Source organism: Cricetulus griseus, chromosome 7, assembly GCF_003668045.3.
Source record: "Cricetulus griseus strain 17A/GY chromosome 7, alternate assembly CriGri-PICRH-1.0, whole genome shotgun sequence".
In the NCBI taxonomy this organism is placed as follows: Eukaryota; Metazoa; Chordata; class Mammalia; order Rodentia; family Cricetidae; genus Cricetulus; species Cricetulus griseus.
Window position 1 is genome coordinate 106,094,416 of NC_048600.1, and position 21,674 is coordinate 106,116,089.

Genomic DNA, 21,674 nt, shown 5'->3' on the forward strand with positions numbered 1-21,674 from the left:
TTTATCTTCCAACTTTATTTTATTTCCTAACTATGTGATTTGTGTTCTTGTTCCTCCTCATGAATGAGCTTTCAAATAATTCTGGCCTTAGTTGTGACAGCATGGGAATTCTCATTGCTTTAACTTATTTCCCGAATTTGGCTGAGGTAACTTCACTTTCATAATGTGTTGCAAGGAATTATCCATAGAGTCAGTGAAGCCTCATTCATAGGACTATCTCTCTGTAGTTGTCTAAATATATGTGGTAAGATGGATGAGAGGGAAAAGGATTATGTCTAAGGAAGGGTAGTTTAGACTTTTCTCTGAGTGTTCATCTGGGCCTATTCTATCAAGTGTCAGTCACTTGGCACACAATTCCTGCTTCCAACTCTACCTCCATTTTAAACTCTGTATCTATCTGGTTTTGGTGATCTCTTAACTTGATTGCTAGTTTGAGTCTGATTTTATTCCCTGGGGTTTCAGTTTCCTAAAGAAAGCCTTGAATTTTCCCTCTTCATTTTTTTTAAAAATATATTTATTTTATGTGTATGTGCATGTGCCTGAATATATGTGTATGTGTACCACATGTAGGTAGAAACCTTCAGAAGTCAAAAGAGATCCTTTGGTTTCTATGAACTATAATAGTACAAGGTGGTTGTGAGCCATCGTATGGGTGCTGGAAACCAGAGGCAGGTCCTCTGCATGAACAGTAAGTTCTCTTAATCACTAGACCATCTCTCTGGCCCTTCTCCTTCTTTATTTTTGGGAGACAGTCAAAGACACAGATTTTGGAGCCAAACTGCCTGATCTCAAGTCTCAGTTCTACCAACTTACTATAAGAAGGATCTTGACCTTGACTTGGTTATCAAACATCTCTGGTTTTCTCAAATATAAAATAAGATTAATGAAGAAGAGTTGGGCTGAGCTAAAGGAGTGCTAATCTCTAAGTGACTTTGCTGTGAGAAATTTTAATTATTCTCTTGACTACTAAGAACATCTTCAAATCCAACTCAAGCACCCAAATAATGTCTGGTCACAATATTGCTACCATCAGTGTCATTCATGCTTTCACCAAGTTTAGCATCTTGGTATTGTAGTATTCTAATTTCACAAAAAGTTAGTGGTGACCGATATGCTTATCTTTCATGCAAACCTCTTCAATCTTCTTGTACTTGTAACCATGAAAATCAGAGCATGGAATATGCCTCAGCAAATGCAGAACTTTCTGTTTCTGGTTCCATCTAACCTTTGAAATTCATGATTAGATGATCCAGGATATTTCAAAAGAAGTAGATTTTCAGAATTACAGTGTATTAACCTGATGATGAAAGAGCATTTGCTTACTTTCCAAACAAAATGTGGTCTTGAGAAATCTGGCTAGCATGATGAAAGCATCATATTGACTAAATTCTCTCTAATTCTTGGTGTATATTATAGTCAACTACTGTACCTGGAAATTTTTTTCTTTTTATTATGTTTTTATTATCTAAAACAATTTTAAATTTAAATGTATTTTTGATCATAAGCTTCTTCTTCCCCAAGTCCTTCCAGATCTTCTTTCTCTCCCTACCCACAAAACTTTTAAATTAATTTTCAAAAATCAGTGTCTTTTTTTAACTTGAGTACCAGTGCCCTCTAGGGTATATTTACCCCACCTGGGTGATAAAATTATATTGGTGTAAAAGGAGTGTTTTTCCAAATTTTATTTCTTGGTTTTATAATCATATGCCTGTGTGAAACATTTGTAACAGAATTAGGATGTTCTACATTCTCAGAAATATGAGAAAAAAACAGTGCTCGGAGGAAACTACCATTTATACCATTTAAAATACCTTTGTTCTTGTTCCTTCAGAGATTAATTTTTGGATGAAGCCTCAGAAAGTAAGATACATTCTCTAATAATTGTTTGTATTTGATTTGTCTTGTGTATCTATAATGTATTTTGACCTGGGAATGGAAACTGCTTCCTCCCTTCTTGTTTTCCCCTTTGCCACTTGACAACTGAGAAATCAATAATACCTTGAAAATTAGAGCACTGCTGTAGAAACGATGCAATTACTAAACTCGAGATCAGTGGATTCTGGAGTCAGATGTTGGGAAAACAAAAGACAATCCCCACACCTTAAGACTCTGCTACTTGCCAAACACTCATTTCCACTGTGTTTTCCTAGACAGACAAGATACATTGTGGCATCTTCATAGTGGGGTAGGTGTGACAGTGATAAAGGGGATGATAGGAGAAGCAAAGAGCCTAGTTACTAGGTAATCATAATTTCTAATTGACATAATCATTTACTGAGAGCCTATATTTAAGATCTGTTTTGTAGACAGTGTGAATGCATAGGATAGAAAAGCTTCTGAATATAGCAGTGCAATCATTTTCTTTTGTTCATGGATTTTAGGTGAGTAAATATAGAAGAGAGAGCCTGGCTCCTTCTACCTTGTTCCTGGAAGTAAGGATGTTATTTCATGGTTGGAGATGACTATTTGATATCCACCTGTTCGACATTCCAATTTGCTAAAAGGAGAAAGAGAGATATAGAAATTCCTTTTATCATTTTCTAGAAACTTGACACATGTCCTTACTGTCTCATTGGCTAGAACTTTTTTCATTTGTCTCTACCAAATTTCAAAGAAAATAAAAGACATTCTTTATTCCCAAAAGTCAAGTGACTTACTAAAAATCATGAGAAGGAAGAAATTGATATTGAGGGATGTGGTTTAGGCACAAAGACTTTTTTTTTTTTTTTGGTTTTTGACACAGGGTTTCTCTATATTGCTTTGGAGGCTGTCCTGGAACTTGATCTGTAGACCAGCCTGGCCTTGAAATCACAAAGATCCACCTTCCTCTGCCCTCCGAGTGCTGGGATTAAAGGCATGAGCCACCAATGCCCAGCAACAAATTTTATAAGAAGTCCAGTAGAGTAGTAATAATATTCTAGTTAGTGAGTTGCTGGAAATGTTGAAAAGAACTTAAACAAAAAAAATCCAGGCAACAAATATAAATGTGAGTTGTCTTCATCAAAACAGTAGAATGGCCGGGTGTTGGTGGCCCATGCCTTTAATCCCAGCACTTGGGAGGCAGAGGCAGGCTGATCTCTGTGAGTTCGAGGTCAGCCTGGTCTCCAGAGCAAGTGCCAGGATAGGCTCCAAACTACACAGAGAAACCCTGTCTCGAAAAACAAAAACAAACAAACAAACAAACAAACAAACACAGTAGAATGTTCTATTCTGCTAGGTTCAGTTCTGTACATAACTCAAGTTCTGTATTTTCTTCCAAACTTACTTATTTATGTGGTGGAATCCTAGTTTGGCTTGTCCAGACATGCCCCCTCACTGCCTTTACATAGAGTAGTGTGATGGCACTTGCTATGAAATGCAGGCTCAGTATGTTCTAAGTGGATCATCACCTGCATAAATGCCAAAGAAGTTTTGGGCAGACAGAACATGTAAAGATAAAGCAATAATAGTAACAACAAGAATAACTCCATAGGGTTTTGAATAACCTTATGTCCAACTTGAGCTGATTGAATTGAGTAAGTCACTGTGTCTGTTTTCCCAACTGGGTTTTCTCGGGTTTTGTTTTAGAAAGGGCACAACCCGGTTGCACAAGCTTCGTGAACTCAGGTATTTTGTCATTTCTAGGCTCAGGTACTATTCCTGAAATTTCCTTAGTACATGGATTCATAAGTGTCACAAATGTCCTCTTAGACTCCTAAACTCTCCTTTGGTCAATCAGGGTTTTGTCTTTCCTCCTAAAGTTTGTTGACTCAGATTTTAGGTAGTAGAAACTCATGCCCCTAGTCCTCATGTTGACATCAATGTTTTAAAGGGAGACTCTAAAACAGGAAGAACAAGTGAAATGAATCCTGAATTTGATGAAGTCAGTTATGTGACTCAGACAATGTAATGACCAATAAAAAAGGAAAATTGGCCAATGACAAAAGAGCTATTATGATGCATTAAAAAAGAATAGGTGAGCTACTGAAGAAGAGTTGGGTGTAAAAGACATGGGAAAGAAAATTATATCCATCCTCCTACATTTAAATGTATTAGAGATCATCATTTTGTCCATTTTCTTTTTTGTTAGACTAATGTTATCATTTGATTTACATTGGTATTTCAAGTATAATGATAGTCTATCATGAAAATTAACTCAGAAAATGGGGGAGTGGAGAAAAGCTGAAGTGTGGGTGTTCTTTAAATCCTGTGGAACATTTCTAAGTGCTTTTTTTCTGTGTCTTTTTCTCTCTTTCTTGTGTGTACTAAACATTTTTTATTTGACATCAGTATGCCTATTATCCCTATTTTTGTGGTAAGCAAGGAATAACATTCACTCTTGAAAAGGGCCTAATTCACTTAGACTAACAGGCAAGAAGTACAAATTTAAAATAGTTAAAGTAATTAGATTGTTGCAGCCATTAGATAGCTAGAAAACATGCCAGATTACACAATAAGGGATCCTGGAACAAAGAAAGGACAGTAGGTTACAAACATGTGGGTTGCAAATATAATGTATTTTAGCTAGTAAAAATGAATTAGTCCTACTTCAATGATGTAATAAACATACCATACTAATACAAGATGAAAATAGTAGAGGAGGATTATTTATGAAATATGTATTATATGTGTACAACAACTGTAATTTTCTATAAATAAAAATGTAAATTGAAATGTGAATATACATACAAAGAGAGAGAGAGAGAGAGAGAGAGAGAGAGAGAGAGAGATACATAAGGTGAGAGACACAAAAATCCAGAGATAGGAGAGAGAGAGAAAGAAAAACAGACACAAGAAATGGTACTCTACAATGACTTTTTCTCATGTTTACTTTTCCCCTCATGATTACTGGCATCTTTCTCGATCTCATTTTGTAGATTTTTTTTCTACACAACCTCTAAATCTTAGACCTCTCAGAGCTTCAGTGTGGGTGCCCTTTTGCACCCTGAACAGATTTTTACATCCTTCTTGGTGACCTTATTAAAACTTGTAGCTTTAAATACCATCTGTGAGTCAAAGAACCACAGGTGTGGGTCTCATCTTAGCTTTTCTGAGAGCTCATCTCATACCACAGCTGGCTTAGTATCATCTTTCCGCCTTCTTGAATGAAACACTCAATTTCACCTTATGCTTAAAGTCTGTGCCCCCCAATTCCCTGACCACTGTAACAACTGTTAACATATACACACCCAGACCAAACAATAAAACAGATAAGTAACAGTTGTCTTTTAGGATTGATCTTATTTTCTTTTATCCATCTCACAAGCATGTTATAGTCATTGTCTCCACTAACATCACCCAAGTGGAAGTTGTCATCACCATTTTTCTAGCTCTACCCTGCATCTTAAGTTCTCAAGTAGAATCTCTCTTTTCATCTTTATGACTCACTCATACTTTAAACACTTGTGTTTATTAAAAACAAAGACATAAATTTTAGAAGTCAGGCTAATAATCAGCCATGCTAGAGATTTCCTCATTGATTTTCAACTCCAGTGACCTTTGGACCTGCTAACCATGATCTCATGCAGGCTGTCCCACACTGACTCCTTTTTTCCTTATCCACCCAACACAAATATAATTTTGACATCATCTGGCTTGAGACTTATCCAGCATGCAAGGTGATTCTAGGTCACGCCTTTTTTCTCTGCTTGGAGCAGTTGCTTTGTCACTCCCAGTAGCAATCTTTGATGCTGTCAATGTTCTGTCTCATTTTTATGGTGAGAGGCAAAGTCTCTGAATGTGAAGAGAAAAAAATTGAGCTTTATGCTTGTCTTTCAAATCCAACAAAAATAAGGAATGGTAAAAATGTAAACAGTCCAGATATGGCATTTCCCCCTTCACTTCTAAATGAAACACACAGTATAAAATAAAAACTGGTTTGCCCTGGCTTTCATTTCCCCAGGCAGGGTGTCAGCTCCTGGTGTTTTTCCATCTGTCAAGAGGGTGTGGGCCTGTCAACCAATTTGAAAACACTTTTGTCTACATGCTCTCTGGTACAAATATAGGCATCATACCAACAAGCCTTTGGATGGACTAAAATCACCCAGGGATCGTGTAGGTTGGACTCAAAGATTGCATAGTATAGAATTTTACTCAAGTATTTATTATGGATTCACCTATTATGTGTAATGTGCCAAGCTTTACATGGCTAACTGGACTCTTTACATTGCTAATCTGGTAAACCAGTGTGCTTAAGAAAGTTAGAATTTAATGTGAAAGACTGACGTAGAAGTAGATGAAATATTGAATAAGGTCATAATGCTAAATTGTACACCAACACGTAATACTCGACATACATAAAGGAAAGTGGAGCCTGTATAAAGGTGTAGCACCAGAGCAGTAGTTCTAAAGCCTCCTATTGCTGTGTGACCCTTTAATACAGGTACTCCTGTTGTGGTGACCCCCAACCATAAAATTATTTTTGCTGATACTCCAAAGCTGTAATTTTTCTGTTGTTATAAATCATAATGTAAGTGTCTCGTATGCATAATCTCTAATATGTGACCCAAAGGGGCCATGACCCATAGATGGAGAACCACTGCTCTAAAGGAAGGAAATCATCGCTGCTAGTCCACAAGTACCCTGACATGTTTTGGGACAGTCAACTGTTTTCTGTAATGAACTATGTCCTTCTCAGCATCCCTACTTCCTACATAGAAGGTAGAATGCCCATTAAAGAAAATCAGTGATGTGCTGTAAAATAGAACTTTGTATCATGCATATAATGTTGGGATGATTTTTTTTAATTACCAATGCTCAGTGCTGTCCTTGTCAATAGAAACCATGATTCCTTAAGTAATATCCTCGAAGGAAGAAAAGGAGTTTCTTAGACAAACAAACAAAAAAACTGCTCATGACTCATGCTATCATATTAAAACCAAGTAGTCATGGTAGCATGTGTTCTAAATGTCTCCTCCATGCATTTGTCTTCATACTTTCTCAACATGGACCATCTAGGGCAGTGTGACCTACTGATTTCCAGAGTAGGAATACTCATTTCTACAGTGTGCATGATTAAGACATGGAGTATGTTCTGACTGGTGATGGGTTTTAATTCAGGTCCCCCCTCCCATAATAAAAGCATTGTTCCTGTTCTGTTCTCATGTGGGCCATGTCTTTCCCCACATTGCCTGTGAGTATCTGATGTTGACTTTGGGTCTTGAATATTGTAAATAGTCTGCTATAATTTCTACATGAAAGTATTTTAATATTTTTCTGAATCTACGTCAGCTAAGCTGTTTGAATTACTTTGCAGCTAACAAGAAAGGGGGATTGCAAGAGTTAATCTCAAAAGATGATGTGAAAACTTTGACATGTGAAAATGGAATTATTTTTTCAATGTAGATAAGTGAGATTCTCTAGAGTCATCCGGAAACATGCTCTGTATCCTTGTGGAAGAAATAAAAGAGGGTGAGGAAGGAGTTCCAGGTTCCTTTTGACTAATGTCAAAAACACTCTTATTAATCATCATTTCCCAAATTTTTTGTTTTATTCCAACAGAAATGAGGTTGGACAATAACATATTGTTGAGTCTGGTATAGAGTTTGGTGACAAATTTCAGAAGTCCAGAAAATACTTAGTTAAATACATACATACATTTATATCAAAGTACATGTTAATCAAATACCATCCTCATTAGTTATAAATCCATAGTTTTCAAAATTGATTCTTGTAATGAGTTTTCTTCCGGCCAGCTGGGTCCTAGACCTGTGCCAGTCCCAAATGAACACACAAGCACTACATTAATTATAAAGCTGTTGGCTGTTGGCTATGGTTTCTCATTGGCTAGCTCTGACTTAATTATTAACTCACTTCTAATAATCTAAGTATCTCCACGTGGTCTTCTCTTACTGGAGAGAAGTCCAGGGACGTCTTACTCATCTGGCATCCTACATCTTGATTGTCCAGCGTCTCCACAGAGAAGAGAGAGAAGAAAAAAGAAGAGAAGAGAAGAGAATGATTTCCTGTTTGTCCCTGCTTATATTATGAATCTGCCCAGCTACTTCACTTCCTGCCTGGCCAGTCAGCCAATCAGTGTTTTACTCATTAACCAGTAAGAGAAATATATACACAGAAAGACTTCCCCATCAGAGTCTTGTTTTCTTTCTTAAAGTGGCTTCTAAATAATTCAATAAAGAGTAAAAGCACATGACCAAAAAGTAATCTTTCTAAGTATAAAGCAGCTATCAGAAAAGTATGGCCTGTGGTTTTTGTTATTGACACAGGGCCATGTGCATGTATTTGCATAATACCTTCCCTGCTCTTGTACTATGGGGCAAATTCAGCCCTTGGGACAGAGCAAGTGCAGTTTTCAAAGTTTGAAGCATCCTTTCTGTGGTCTTTTAAAGGAAAATCTACTTTTAAAAGTCTTTGTACCCCTATGTCTTCAGTCTGTACAAAGAGGAATAATATCAGTGATCACTCCACCTCTGCTAAAATTCTGACATTCTGGGTTTTTTCTTTTGAAACCCTCAAGTTCAAACTGCCGTGAATAACAAAAAAGAAGTGAATAAAATTGAAATGTATTTTCCCTGACTGTGAATATCTCATCTGCCTGTGGTGGCAGTTTTTATTGTCAGGACAACTTTTTTTTTTCTTATTAGACACCTGGATGTGTCCCAGGGGTTGGTTGTATGTTAAGTGAAGTGATTTCTTCGATCTCTAGGCAAAGAGGAGCAGAGGAGCCTGGAGGAGCCAAGGCTGCTCTCTGTTCACCTGTTTGCTCTGAGGAATTCTCAATCAGCCCTCTACTCTCTGGAAATCAGATGCAAACAAGACGACTGCTAGAGTCTGGCAGGAGGCGTTAAATGGGAATCCTGCACGTCTCTAGGTGTTTCATCTAAAATAAACCCTTGTGGCAGGGAGCAGAACATTAAATGAGGTGCCTTTAAAATGCACCTTTCTAAATTGCTGCCATCCAACAGGAGTCTACATTCAACATCAAGGAGCATTTGAGAGCAATATATATGATAAATGTATATCATATCTTTGTTGCATATATGTAAATATATAATATATATTGTAATTGATAGGAATCAGATGAGCTATACCCTAGACAACTGATTTTTAAAGGGTAAATGTGGTCCTTCAAAAATGCATGTTAATATAGCTTCTAACTTTGCATGATGACTCCAGGGATAAAGGGACTGGCCTCCAAGCCTGGCAATCTGTCTGATCTCTGGAACCCAATGGTAGAAGAAGAGAACCAAGTAATAGAAAATGGTACTCTGATATCCCTGATGCTCACTCACATCATGCTTATTTTGCATTACAATATTTCTTACAGTTGGGCTGATGGGTCTTTATATAGTTGTGTGGTGTGTGTGTGTGTGTGTGTGTGTGTGTGTGTTCATGTGCAACTTAGAGTGCATGTGTCCATGCATGTGTGGGGGTGGGGGTGTGCACATGTGCTCCATGGTTACATGTAGAGGTGAGAGGACAGTGAAAGTCAGTTCTCTCCTTCTACTATATGGGCTCTAGAAATGGAACTCAGGTCTTTAGGTTTGAAGGCAATTGCTTGCACCTGCTAAGCCATCTTACTAGCCTACTATATCTTTCTGTCTGTTGGGTTGTGATCCTTAGCCTTTAATGGTTGAGCCATCTCTCCAGATCTACTATGTCTCTTGGGGAATGGTTCCTTTAAGAAATATAAAGTGACCTTTATCTCTTCTGATTAATTTTTGTTTGAAGTCTACTTTCTCAGGTATTAAGATTGCTACACCTGCTTGCTTTCAAACTCCATTTACTTGGTGTGTTTTATTTTCCATCCTTTCCCCTTAAAGTTGGGTTTGTCTTGGCCAATACGGTGTATTCTTAAATGCAACAAACAGATTGGGCCTGTGTCTTAGTCTGATTGCTAGTCTCTGTCTTTTAATCAAAGAGTTGAGGCTATTGACATTCAACATTATTATTGAAAGGTCAGTAATAATCCAGTCACTTTGTTTTTGTAATATTTAATTTCTTCCCAATCTTCTGTTGTCAACTATCTTAGTTTATTTTCCCTGTGTCCTAGTAGATATATTTATCATTTTCTTCAATATGTCATATTCTTTTTAGTCAACTAAAGAAATCCATAACCACTTTATTCTTTTGAGACAGTATCTCTATGCTAGCCAGCAAGCCCCAGCTATTCTTCTATCTCTGCCCCACACAGCACAAAGGGTATCGGCATGTGTGCACCCATGTCCAACTTTTTGTTTGTGCTGGGATCTGAACTCAGTTCCTCATGCTTGCCTACTGAGTCCTTATTAAGGGTTTCAGTTTCAAAATTTTAGTTTATTTTTTTAATTTCTCCCTCTTTAATGAATTTACCTTTTATGTCCTGTGAATTCATTCAGATGTTTTCCATGCTCCCATTGGTTATTTTCAAAATTGTTATAATCATTTTTTCCTGAATGATTTATCTGGGATTTAATCTAATTCACTCACATCTATTACTGTGAAACTTGTACCTGTTGTGTGTGAGTGTGTGTGTGTGTGTGTGTGTGTGTGTGTGTGTGTGTGTGTGTGTGTGCCTTTAATGACAGGGTCTCTCTTGGTCTCAGGGTCTGTCCTGGAACTACCTCTGTAGACAGGGCTGCACTCAAACTCAGAGATGCACCTATCTCTGCCTCCCTAGTGCTGGGATTATAGTCATGCACCACCACACCCAACTGAATTGATCATTTTTAGAGGAGTCTTTCTTCATTGATTTTTCATGTTTCTTGTGTGTCTACATAAAACTTATGAGTTTATTTATGGAAAAAAGATTCTTCTCTCGTACAATACATCCCAACCACATTTCCCCCTCCACTCTTCTCAATGCCTCACCACCTCCCCTCTCCCCCAGATCCACTCCACTTCCATTTCTCCAGAAAAGAGTAGGCCTCCAAGAGAATACAGCCAAACAGAACAAAACAGGATACAGTAAGACAAAAGCCCTCCTATTGAGGCTGGACAAGGCAACCCATTGGAAGGAAAAAAAGTCCTAAGAGCATTGGGTCATTGATTAGATTTTTTTAACTCACCATATTCTTTCAATGGGAGTATTTACAATGTTGCCTGGGACTAGGTTGTGGTAGGGATGAGGTGTAGTTTCTCTACACTGGTGTAGCTCAGTCTATGGCTCAGATCAGACTTCTACTTTGTGGGACACCCCATGGAGTTCTGACTCAAAGATTCTCCCTTGTAGCTAGAGGAGTTTTGCAGGTCACACCTCAGAATTCAGTTCCCTGACACCTGCCCGTGGTTGGCCAGGGTGGGATATGCAAAAAAGGGCCTTCATCTCTAAAGTCGATTAGCCATTCACCCAGTGAGTTTTTCATTTGACTTCTTGACACTCTTCCAGTTGACTGCCAAGGGGAGAGGCTGTCCCTGGCACTTTGTGGTACATGGATCTCAAGATTCCTTTCTGACTGCACTGAAATTCTGTATAGTGATGAGTCCATCATTAACTATGATTTGGGTTCCCCCCACACACACACACTTTTGTTCTCTGCCATATGGTTTTTGTCCCTAAGCACCACTTCCTCCACCTCATTTTCCTTGCTAGACTGTATAACGCTCAAAGTATATAGTGCATACATGTGTCCTGAGGCCCCCTCTCTGTCTTTAGCTATCATCTCAGGCCACCGCAGTGGTATTCTGTATTGGAGCTAAGCACTCCCACTTCATGCTGAGCTGCTGGACTCTGTTTTGTTCTCCTTTCTTTGTCTGTGCATATGTTTTATTCTCTCTTCTGCTCAAAGTTTAGTTCCTTTCTTCAGTCGCCCACCTGGGGGATGACTTCTCTTTCGCTGTCCTCGTGTTATTCCTTAACGATTCTATCTCCCTGAGTAAGGATGTGCATGGGTATTGGCTGCCATCCTCTCCCTTTGTAAGATGTGTCTCTTTCATCTATGTAGATAAAACATCGTCCTCTGCTTAGCATTCAATATAATACTTCAGTTGAGCTCATTTAGAAGACACAAATAATGTTATAAATAGTCCCATAGGTCAGATACTGTCAACAGGGTGTCACCATTCCTAGAGAAATATTTTGGAAATTAATGAGGGCTCTTGAGAGTGCTATAATGAAAAAGGTGCAATTAGCTCCAACAAAAGAGGGGGTTTGGTGGCGGCATAGACACTATGTGCTCTCTAGTATGTTAGACAGTTCCAAATAATGATAAATGATCCTGTGTCCCAGCAGATATTCAAGTGAGTGGGAAATGTTTTATATTTCTGAACCCACAAGCTCCACTTTGCATGTGAACACAAATTATCTCTTACAGACTTTTACTAACCCTTGTTCATTAACAACACAAATGCCCATAAATAAAGGAAAAGTGTATTCTTCATTATTTTGGAAAATTACTTCTGTCAGCAAGGCTGTGACTCTGAAACCTCCTACACAACACTTCAATATTATTTATACATGCTTCAATCCAGCATCAAATTTCTTCATTTTATGTTCAAGAGTGTCGTGCCCAACTGTATACATGTTGAAGTATACAATATTTTATTATACACTGTGTTCCCTGTAATTTTCTCATGGAATTACAACTGCAATTAAACTGTTACATTCATTATGTTGATTTTCTTTTTTTTGAATTTTATATGTGTAAATTAACTGCCACCACTTTTTTTTTAGCACAGTATAATAGAGGAAACATTTCAGTGTTCTTGAGCCAAACGACTTCCCTTACTGCTTATTAGACATGGTACTTCCAAAGAAAGGAACTGGTGGGTAATGTATAAGCAAATGAACACAGTGAGCCAAAATGATTTGTGAACATTGAAGTTTAATTTTTTTTAATTTCTTTTTGTCTTTAAAAAGGATCGTTTTACATATCAATCCTCCCAGGTCCCTCTCCCTCCCTTCCTCCCATGCCCCCCACCAACCCCTACAATCCACCCCACACCAGCTCCCCAAGGATAGTGAGGCCTTCATGGAGGATCATCAAAGTCTGTCACATCATTTGGGGGAGGGCCTAGGCCCTCCTCCATGTATCTGGGCTGAAATAGTATCCCTCCATAGGGAATCGGCTCCAAAGTCCATTTGTGCACTAGGGATAAATACTGGTTCCACTGTTAGAGGTCCCATAGAGAGAAATACATGGTCCCATGAAGAAGGGGAAATTGGGAGCAAATTGGGAGCACAGGGAGAGGGGGGTTGGAGGTAGGAAAAGAGAAGGGGAGAAGAACAAGAGGGATCAGGAAGACTGAGACAGGGGAGGAATAGAGGAGACCAAGAAAAGATATACCTTAATAGAAGGAGCCAGTATAGGTTTAAAGATAAATCTGGCACTAGGGAAATGTTCAAATATCCACAAAGATGACCCCAATTGAGAATCTTGGCAGTAGTGGAGAGGCTGCCTTTGATACCCTTCCCCTATAATGAGATTGATGACTACCTTAATTGCCATCCTAGAGCCTTCATCCAGTAGCTGATGGAAGCAGAAACAGGCACCCACAGCTAAGCACTGAGCCATAATCCTGGAATCCAGTTGTAGAGAGGGAGGAGGGATGAGCAAAAGAGTCAAGACTGTGCTGGAGAAACCTACAGAAACAGATGGCCTAACATAGTGAGAGCACAGGGACCCAAGTCGTAAAGCTGGGGAACCAGCACGGAACCAAGCCCTATGAATGTGGGTGCCAGTTTGAAGTTTAAATTTTATATAGTTTTCATATCAGAAGTTACTGCTATTGTATGATTTTTTTCAAGCACTTACAAATGCAAAACCATTCTTGGGTCTTGAGCACTACACATGCCTTCCTAGTAAGAGTTCATTTGCTAATCGATGCTTTAGAGTATATCTGAGCTTTCACATATTGTGATATGTATCACACAGTATTGTGATAAATTGTATTTCTTTAATTTGTTGATTGTGACATAGTTAAAGTTTTCTTTTGAATTTTTGAAATAGGTGCAAATACTCTAACAAAATGTTGGGGGTACTACATCTACTAGATTGGGGCTCACATCAGTGCCTCAGTCAACTCTCATCAGAGATGTTTCCTCTTGCAATAGATGGGAATTAAAACAGAGACACACAGATGGATAATGTGCAGAGACAGTGAGAGACTTTGGAGCACTTGGTCCTAAGTGAGATCCTTCATCAAATCCCTCCCTTCAGAGCTCAGGGAGCTATGAGGAAGAGGAGGAGGAGGAAATATTTAATAGCCAGAAGTTATGGATGACTCCAAAGAGGCAGTGCCTTCTGCAAACAACAGAACTGATGCACATATGAATTGACAGAGACTGTTGCAGCAAGCAAAAGACATGCAGAGGCTTAAGGTAGTTGGGGTCCCAGCACTGAGAGAGGGAAGTGGACACAGGGTCCCAACCCTAAAATAAGCTATTTGCAATTGATATTTTTGGCAAAAGGAAAATCAGTTTTCTCAAATGGAGTGCCTCTGGGGATATCAACCACACTCCATGGCAGAACCCATGCTCAGTAACTGACCAACACAAATTAACTCCATGGTTTTTGTTTGTTTGTTTGTTTGTTTATTGTGAACTGGTTTTTCATTGTTGTTGGTGGTGTTTGTTTGTTTGTGCATCAGTCTTCTTGTATTCCAAAGACATGGTGTCCTTGGAGTCATTTGAAACTTCTGGCTCTTAGAATCTTTCCACCTTCTCTTCATCATAGATCCCTGAACTTTGATGGAAGGGGTTTGAGGAAGACATCTCATTTAGACTGAGTGATCTAAAGTCTTTCACTCTGCACATTATCAATATCTCTCTTTTTCTTTCTGTTCCTCCTTTCCTCCCTTCCTGCCCCCCCCTCTGTGTGCTTGTGTGTGTGTGTGTGTGTGTGTGTGTGTGTGTGTGTGTGTGTGTGTGCTTGGTCTTATTTGTTTTTATGTTTTTCTTTTGCTTTCACTTTTTAATGTTTGTTTATGAGAGAGATGGTTAGCATAAATCTGGAAGGGAAGGACCTCAGTGGATTTAGAAGAAAGACAAAGACATGATCAGAATATACTATTTAAAACAATTTTGTTGATATATAGCATACATATTGCAGCTTAAAACTGGAGAGATAAATTGGTGGTTTAAGGGTGCTTACTGATTTTCTACAGTGTGTGAGTTCAGTTCCCAGCACACATATCAGGTAGCTTCCTGCCATCTATAACTCCAGCTCCATGTGCTCTGATGCCCTCTTCTGGTCTTCATGTTCAAACACATAGGTGTCATACAGAAACATAAATTAAAAACAAGTTTGTAAAGTAGCTTGGTAAAAAGATACATAAAATGCAAATTGTTGAGTCCACCCAATGGATCATCATTTAAATGATGAAACATATCCAAGACCATACCCAACAACTGGCTCTCAGAAAAATAAAGGAGGCTATGATTTTTATTTACATTCTCAAGAGTCTTAATCTGATAAACCATGTGTAAGTTTTGATAAGACTGAGAAATTCCTGTCTGAGATAAGGAAAACGTTCCTGAATTTTTTTTTGATCCAAAGTTGGCAGATGGAGTTCACATCCAGTGCTTTAAAGCTTGCAGGAATGCACGTCTTTTCCAGGCTAGCTACAGGACCAGCAAGGTCCAGATCGAGTTTCATTTAGTAAAATGTTAAGGTTTAGTCATGATTTGTTTTAATAGTATGTATATCTGTGAATTATATTTAATCTGCACCCACCTAAGTGTTACAAAGTGTTTGGGGGGAAGGTCATTAGGCTTGTTTGTATTATGTATTATCTATATTAACATCATGAATTAAGCCTTTGGAATCTCCTCTTGCTCGTGTGGCAGTGACCCGTCAATGTATTGAGGAAGAGAAGGAAGGAGTATCTCATGCAGTGCCAATGCTCAGAGAAAAAGACACCAAAATGCTTTCTGAATTGTAACCAATTTTTCTCAGCACAGAGAAATGATCTTTGTCCATCTACTTAGTGATTTCTCCATCTGTTTTCTGGAGCTGGCCATACCTTTAGGGACTTCGAGTGCAATGGAAACATTTGGACTCTATAACATATGGGATTTCAGAGTGACAGAAAAGCCTGTGCATGTCACTGTATCCACTCCCTAGATTTGGGCTGAGTCGCTTGTAACTGATGACATTCCAAATCTTCCAATCAGTTCTTTGTTGCTTTTCGGTGTGTGTCTAAAATCCGGAACCCCACTGTCAATTTCAGGTTGGACTTCTCTTTTATTTGTCTTATGTCAATAACTATCCTTCAACCATAGTGCTACCAGCTGCAAGTTTCCAGTCTCATAGGCAGAGAAAAACATTACAAATGCATCTGGAACCAAGAGGGATTTAGCAAGTCCCTTGTCTACACAAAGCCTTGTTTTCGAACCCAATGTCCCGTGCCCATCCTTTGTAACACAGAATGATGCAGCTCAAAGCTGGGATTTTTAAAAGGGAGGTTACATAAAACTAAGACAATGAGTAGAGGCTTAATGTTTGGTTTAGCTAAAACAAATTACAGGTTTGGGTGCATCTGAGTCTCCTTCAATATAACTGAGAACTAAAATATGAATGTAGTTTTTTTAAAAAACACTTTTTTTACACACTTTGATATTTGTATGCACATGAGTTCAGCAAGTGGTGTTTGTGTATGTATGTCTGTGTATGTATGTGTGTCTATGCGTGTGTAGAAGTCACAAAGAGGTTAGTTAAATAAACTAATACATAATCATAGTCTTTTTACTGCTATAAAATATCCCAATACCTTGAAAGCTTGTCTGGAGGTTCTAACAGAAAAGCACAGTTACTCCTATGCCCTAGATCTAAGAAGATAGACCCTTCTGTTTTGAGGGATATCATCCTTTTCAACTGTATGCATAGCTTTAGGGAAGCACCTACAATCCTACAATGAGTTTGGGAGACTTTTGTTGTTGTTATTTTTCTTATTGATACAGAGAGAGAGAGAGAGAGAGAGAGAGAGAGAGAGAGAGAGAACATCATGTTGAATACATAGGGAGGTGTAGGGGATCTTGGAGGAGTTGGGGGAAAGGGAAAGAATATGATCAAAACATATTGTATGAAAATTCATTTAAATAAAAATTGTAAAATATCCAAATCATGATAAAAAAGATGACAAGAAATTTACATGCTAGTGGTACATTTGAAGGATTAAACAAAGAGGGGATTCTTAATGACTGTGTCTTTGAAGTAGTAAAAGGTGATGTCATGGGTAGTTACTATTTTTGCTTACCAGTTAGAATGAGGTTCCTGTATCACACCTTAATCTACCTTCTTGTTTTTTTTTTTTTATTTTCTCCTTTAGCTCAACAGAATTCACCAAAAATCCATGAAGGCTGGTGGGCGTACAAGGAGGTGGTCCAGGGAAGCTTTGTTCCAGGTAAAAACATGTTTATTTCTATTTATTTCAACTAACTTTGTTCCTTAAGCATTTTTAAGGAAACAGAAGAAATACTCAACACCACATTCGTCAGTTTATCACACAGTACCTCAAACCCCTATGTACTAGTAAAATAATAATTTAAAAAAAACAGGATTTGGATGAACACTGGTGTTATTTCTTCAATGTCACATTGTCTGCATGGCCTGACATGTGTGGTGAATGTCAAAGAGTCTCTAACTCCAGCACTGGTAGAATATTACATTAAGAGAAGGCTTATTATGCATAACAGCTTATTTTTCTGTGTAAACATGTAATCCTCAGGTTCTTCCATCAATAGGAGCGTCCTCTAGAGAGAGGAAGGATAGAAGAGTGAGAGCAGAGACCATCTCCCCACACTTGGTTATGTGAGGAAGGACTGTTCTTAACATTAATAAAACATTGCTAAGGAAATTTGAGCAGACTGACCATGGCTATGAAGCTTGCTGGGATGCATGCTGTCACTGATGTCATTGCAGCAGCATCCATGCTCAAGACTCAGTAGATCAGGCCAAGCACCATCTAAAAATAACAGGTCATGTGTGGATATTGTCAGCATGTGGTCCAGTAGACTGAGAACCAAAAGCAGGCTACAGCCAGAAACACCATGACTCAACTTGAGAAGAAGAGCAGAGGGCCCTGTCTCTCTCTCGCTTCCCTTACTGGTAATGATGCTATTCTCTACATAATAAGTGGAATTCATAATCTGGTATTAACTATAAAAATCATAACCCACCGCAAGACTTCATAAGGGAGAAAAGCAAAGGAAAGAGTGAGAGTTTAAAGAAAAAAAGACATGGAAGGGCAACATATTCCACAGTATTTTTAACTTACTAGATGTGAGAGAGACAGAAAGGACGCTCTCAAGTGCTTCAGTGTATGGTCCCCACTCGTCCTTGGTACTGAGAACAGAAGATAAAAAGAACCAGCAGAGGGTTCTGAACTTGGTGACAGGTAAAATGTGAGGTGTCCCAGGTCATCCAGTTCATTCTTGACTGCTCTGTCTTTTTATGTTTCTATTTCTTCTGTAGAGCTTTTCATACAAGCTGGACAAAGAGAAGGAACTTGTAAAATTCCTTTCAGCACTTCCGTTTTCATTTCTGTCATGGGACAACAATAAGTATTTCTGGGGCTGTTTCAATGGAGGAAGACACACATGGTAAAGGAGAGTGAGTGACTCAGGAAAAAGCCAGCTGGCTTCTAGAGAGCCTCAGAGGTCTACATTCCTAACTTCACAAATATGCTGTGGCACACGGCAAATTGTTCTTTAGCCCAGTGTGCACAGTGAATGAATTTAATTCACCCACGAGTGGCCAGGTTTCTAATAGCAATCATGTAAGTTACATGCACTATGTCTATTTAAATAGGTATCAATACCTGTCACTTGTTATTTATAGTCGGTGCATCCCTCTCTACGATATAAAAGATTTATATTTTGTCAAGAGAAACTGTTTTTATACTCATGATAGCTCAGGAGTTATAGTAATCATCATATTCTTTGTACCTGTGAGTATGGAATTGGAGCAACCGAGTAGAGTCCCTGGTTTCTAAATTACATCTACCTCCGTGATTGACATAACCTTAGACAGCAACGTGTGTTTCTGTAACATTTTGCCTCTTTGATTTATACAACTTGTTTTGTTTTATTTTTATAACCTTTTAGTATATGTCCACAACCCTAGTTTGATTTGTTTTATGCTTTCAAGGTAACCATGAATAAGAATTTTTAGCCTTCCTTTGATACTGACTGAAGCGTTTTACTTTTCTTCATTTCCAGCCTGGTTTTGTATACAAGTTGTAGCTATAGAACGTGTGTTGGAGAGAAACACATGAAGGCCACAGTGGCAAGAGAAAGGTTAATTTGGTGCCAGAATGTCTACTTTGGCCAGTTTAGGCAACACATCCCTGATGTAGAAGCACCTTGTTTGGGGCTGATAAAGAGGAACTGGCACGTAGCTCTTGCTCAAACTGAACCAAACATCTAAAAAGTGAGATAGACCATAAAGGCATGGCTCCAGAGAACCAGGGCTGTCACAAGGCTGATGATGGTGTAGAGTCTTGCGATTCAGCCTATGTGGTGTGCATGTATTGAAAAGCTCAATGCATGCCTTCCATATCCTTACCCTCAGCAGGCTCTGTTTGGCAGGCAAAGCCCAGATTTTGTTTGACTATTCATCCTCCACACAGCTAATATCTACAACAACAACGGTGATTTCCTTGTTGTTCTCTTTTTTTGCCAGCATCATTGTCATAACTAATTTATGTAATGACTAGAGCATGCTACCAGACATTTGGGGAGAAATGCCCTGGTCTCTCTCTCTCTCTCTGTCTCTCTCTCTCTCTGTCTCTCTCTCTCTCTCTCTGTCTCTCTCTCTCTCTCTCTCTCTGTCTCTCTGTCTCTCTCTCACACTCTCTCTCACTCTTTCTCTCTCCTCCCATATCTCTCCTTCCCTATTTCATTAGTTCTCTTTCTCTAGACAACTGATCAGCACACACACGATTAGTGGTTCTGTCCCAGGGCGTGGTGTGAAAGGAAGTCTGCTGAATAAGCTTGAGTGCTAAAGCCACAAGCCACACTGAAGACAGCAGAATGGAAATATGGGAAGAATCCCTCTTATTATTTAAGCTATTTTCTTATTATAGTGTGTGCAGGGTGTATGTGTGTGTGAGAAAGGGGGCATATGTATATTGGACACACACATGCTATGTGGCGCATATATGGAGGACAAAGAAAAATTTTAGAAATTGGTTCCCCCTTCCACCAGAGTTTCTGGGGATTGAGCTTAGATCGTCAAATTCTCAAGCAAGTGCTTTTGCCTGCTATGAAATCTTGCTTGGTCCCATAATACCCTTATATTTTATGGACCACCTGAAGTTTTAATTAGCCACGGAACTGCCTCACCATTCATCTTGTTCAGTGAGATTATAAACTTCTTTCTCACTCTCTGTTACTTTCTGTGCAAAGCAGTTTTCCAGATTCACGTGTCCAAGGCTGAAGGAGAGAAGGAAGCTAAGAAGGGTTTATAATGTTCAGTGTCTCCCAAGGGGGAGAATATAAGGAATATCTGACAATACAGACAAAGAAGAGTGAAATCCACACCGCCTTAGTTTGGTGGATACTGCCAGTCCAAAGCTCAGTACCTAGGGAGACTTACTGAAGAGGTCAAAATGCATGGTTTATGCAGGCCCAAGTAAAGTACTTTTGTCCACTGCATAGGCTTTAGACACCACTTCTGGAAGGGAGAGAATGATAATATATTTCTAAGTGGTGGAGGACCAGTCAATGTGGAATTCTGGTAAACTGTGACTCCTGTCAGAGACATTAACTACATTCCACTGAAGATAACAGACAGACACAATTATCTTTTTGACCAAATGATTTAATACAGATGGCAAACTTCTAAAAAAATGACTATAAAATAAAGACTATGGCCCCTTCCACCATCCATGATGAAATGTGGATGGGCTCAAACTATAGGCAGTTAAAGTTTGTTGGGGGAGGGGGTGTCATTTTTCTTCAGTGGTGTAGTGACAGATAAGTTTGCATAGCTCCACTCAGTAACCTCCCACCCACCCTCAGCAACTAACTCTTATTAAACTTAGTGAGGCACACACAAAAGGAAGATGAAAAGATTGGGAGAGGGAGTTTCTGGAAAGAAGGACTACAATGCGAGGGAAAGTGGTTGAGAGAGGAATGGCTGACGAAAAGACTAAATTTCATTGCATAAATGTGTGAAACTGTTAAATAACAAGATCAAAATAAATAAAATATATATGTTCATACAGAAAAAAACAGTATTAGCTCAATATGCTGTTGGGGAATTAGCAGAAAGTTTGTTTAGTACCATTTAAATTATATTTATTAAATAATAAAAATGTGTGTTATAAATATATCACACATATATAACACATTTTAAATTTAGTGTAAATACACAAATGTCTTTAACACACTTCTGGAATATGTGCCAAACACTGTCTATCCATGTTCTACTTACTGTAACATAAAAAATAAAAGACCCAGAGACAGATATTGGGGTTCAATCTGAAGATCAGGGAAGCAAAGCAGCCACCCTTACCTCTAAAAGGTCTGGGGTGTTCTATTCTCAATGTAACTGCAGAATAAATGCCTCTTATCTTCAGTATGGTTTAAGAATGAATGCCTGATGCTGAGACCTTACTCCTGTTTTATATGCCTCCCTAGTGCTGGGATTAAAGGTATGTGATCCCAGGTGCTGAGATTGTCTTTGTGTGAGATTTTTCTCTTTAGGACTGGATCAATCTTGTGTAGATCTGGGTAGCCTTGGACGTACAGAGATCTGTCTGCCTCTTAATCCTGAGTCCTAGAATTAAAGGTGTGTACCACTGCCTCCTAGCTA

The 21,674-nt window shown here is 38.7% G+C and overlaps 1 protein-coding gene across 1 annotated transcript in view; it reads left to right on the forward strand.

The window, feature by feature from the left end:
• Ca10 (carbonic anhydrase 10) overlaps positions 1-21,674 on the forward strand; it is a 491,194-nt gene that overhangs the window by 60,530 nt on the left and 408,990 nt on the right. The window contains exon 2 of the mRNA XM_035448143.1: positions 17,185-17,259. Within this exon, the coding sequence (XP_035304034.1) occupies positions 17,185-17,259 (75 nt within the window). The remainder of the gene's footprint in view (positions 1-17,184; positions 17,260-21,674) is intronic.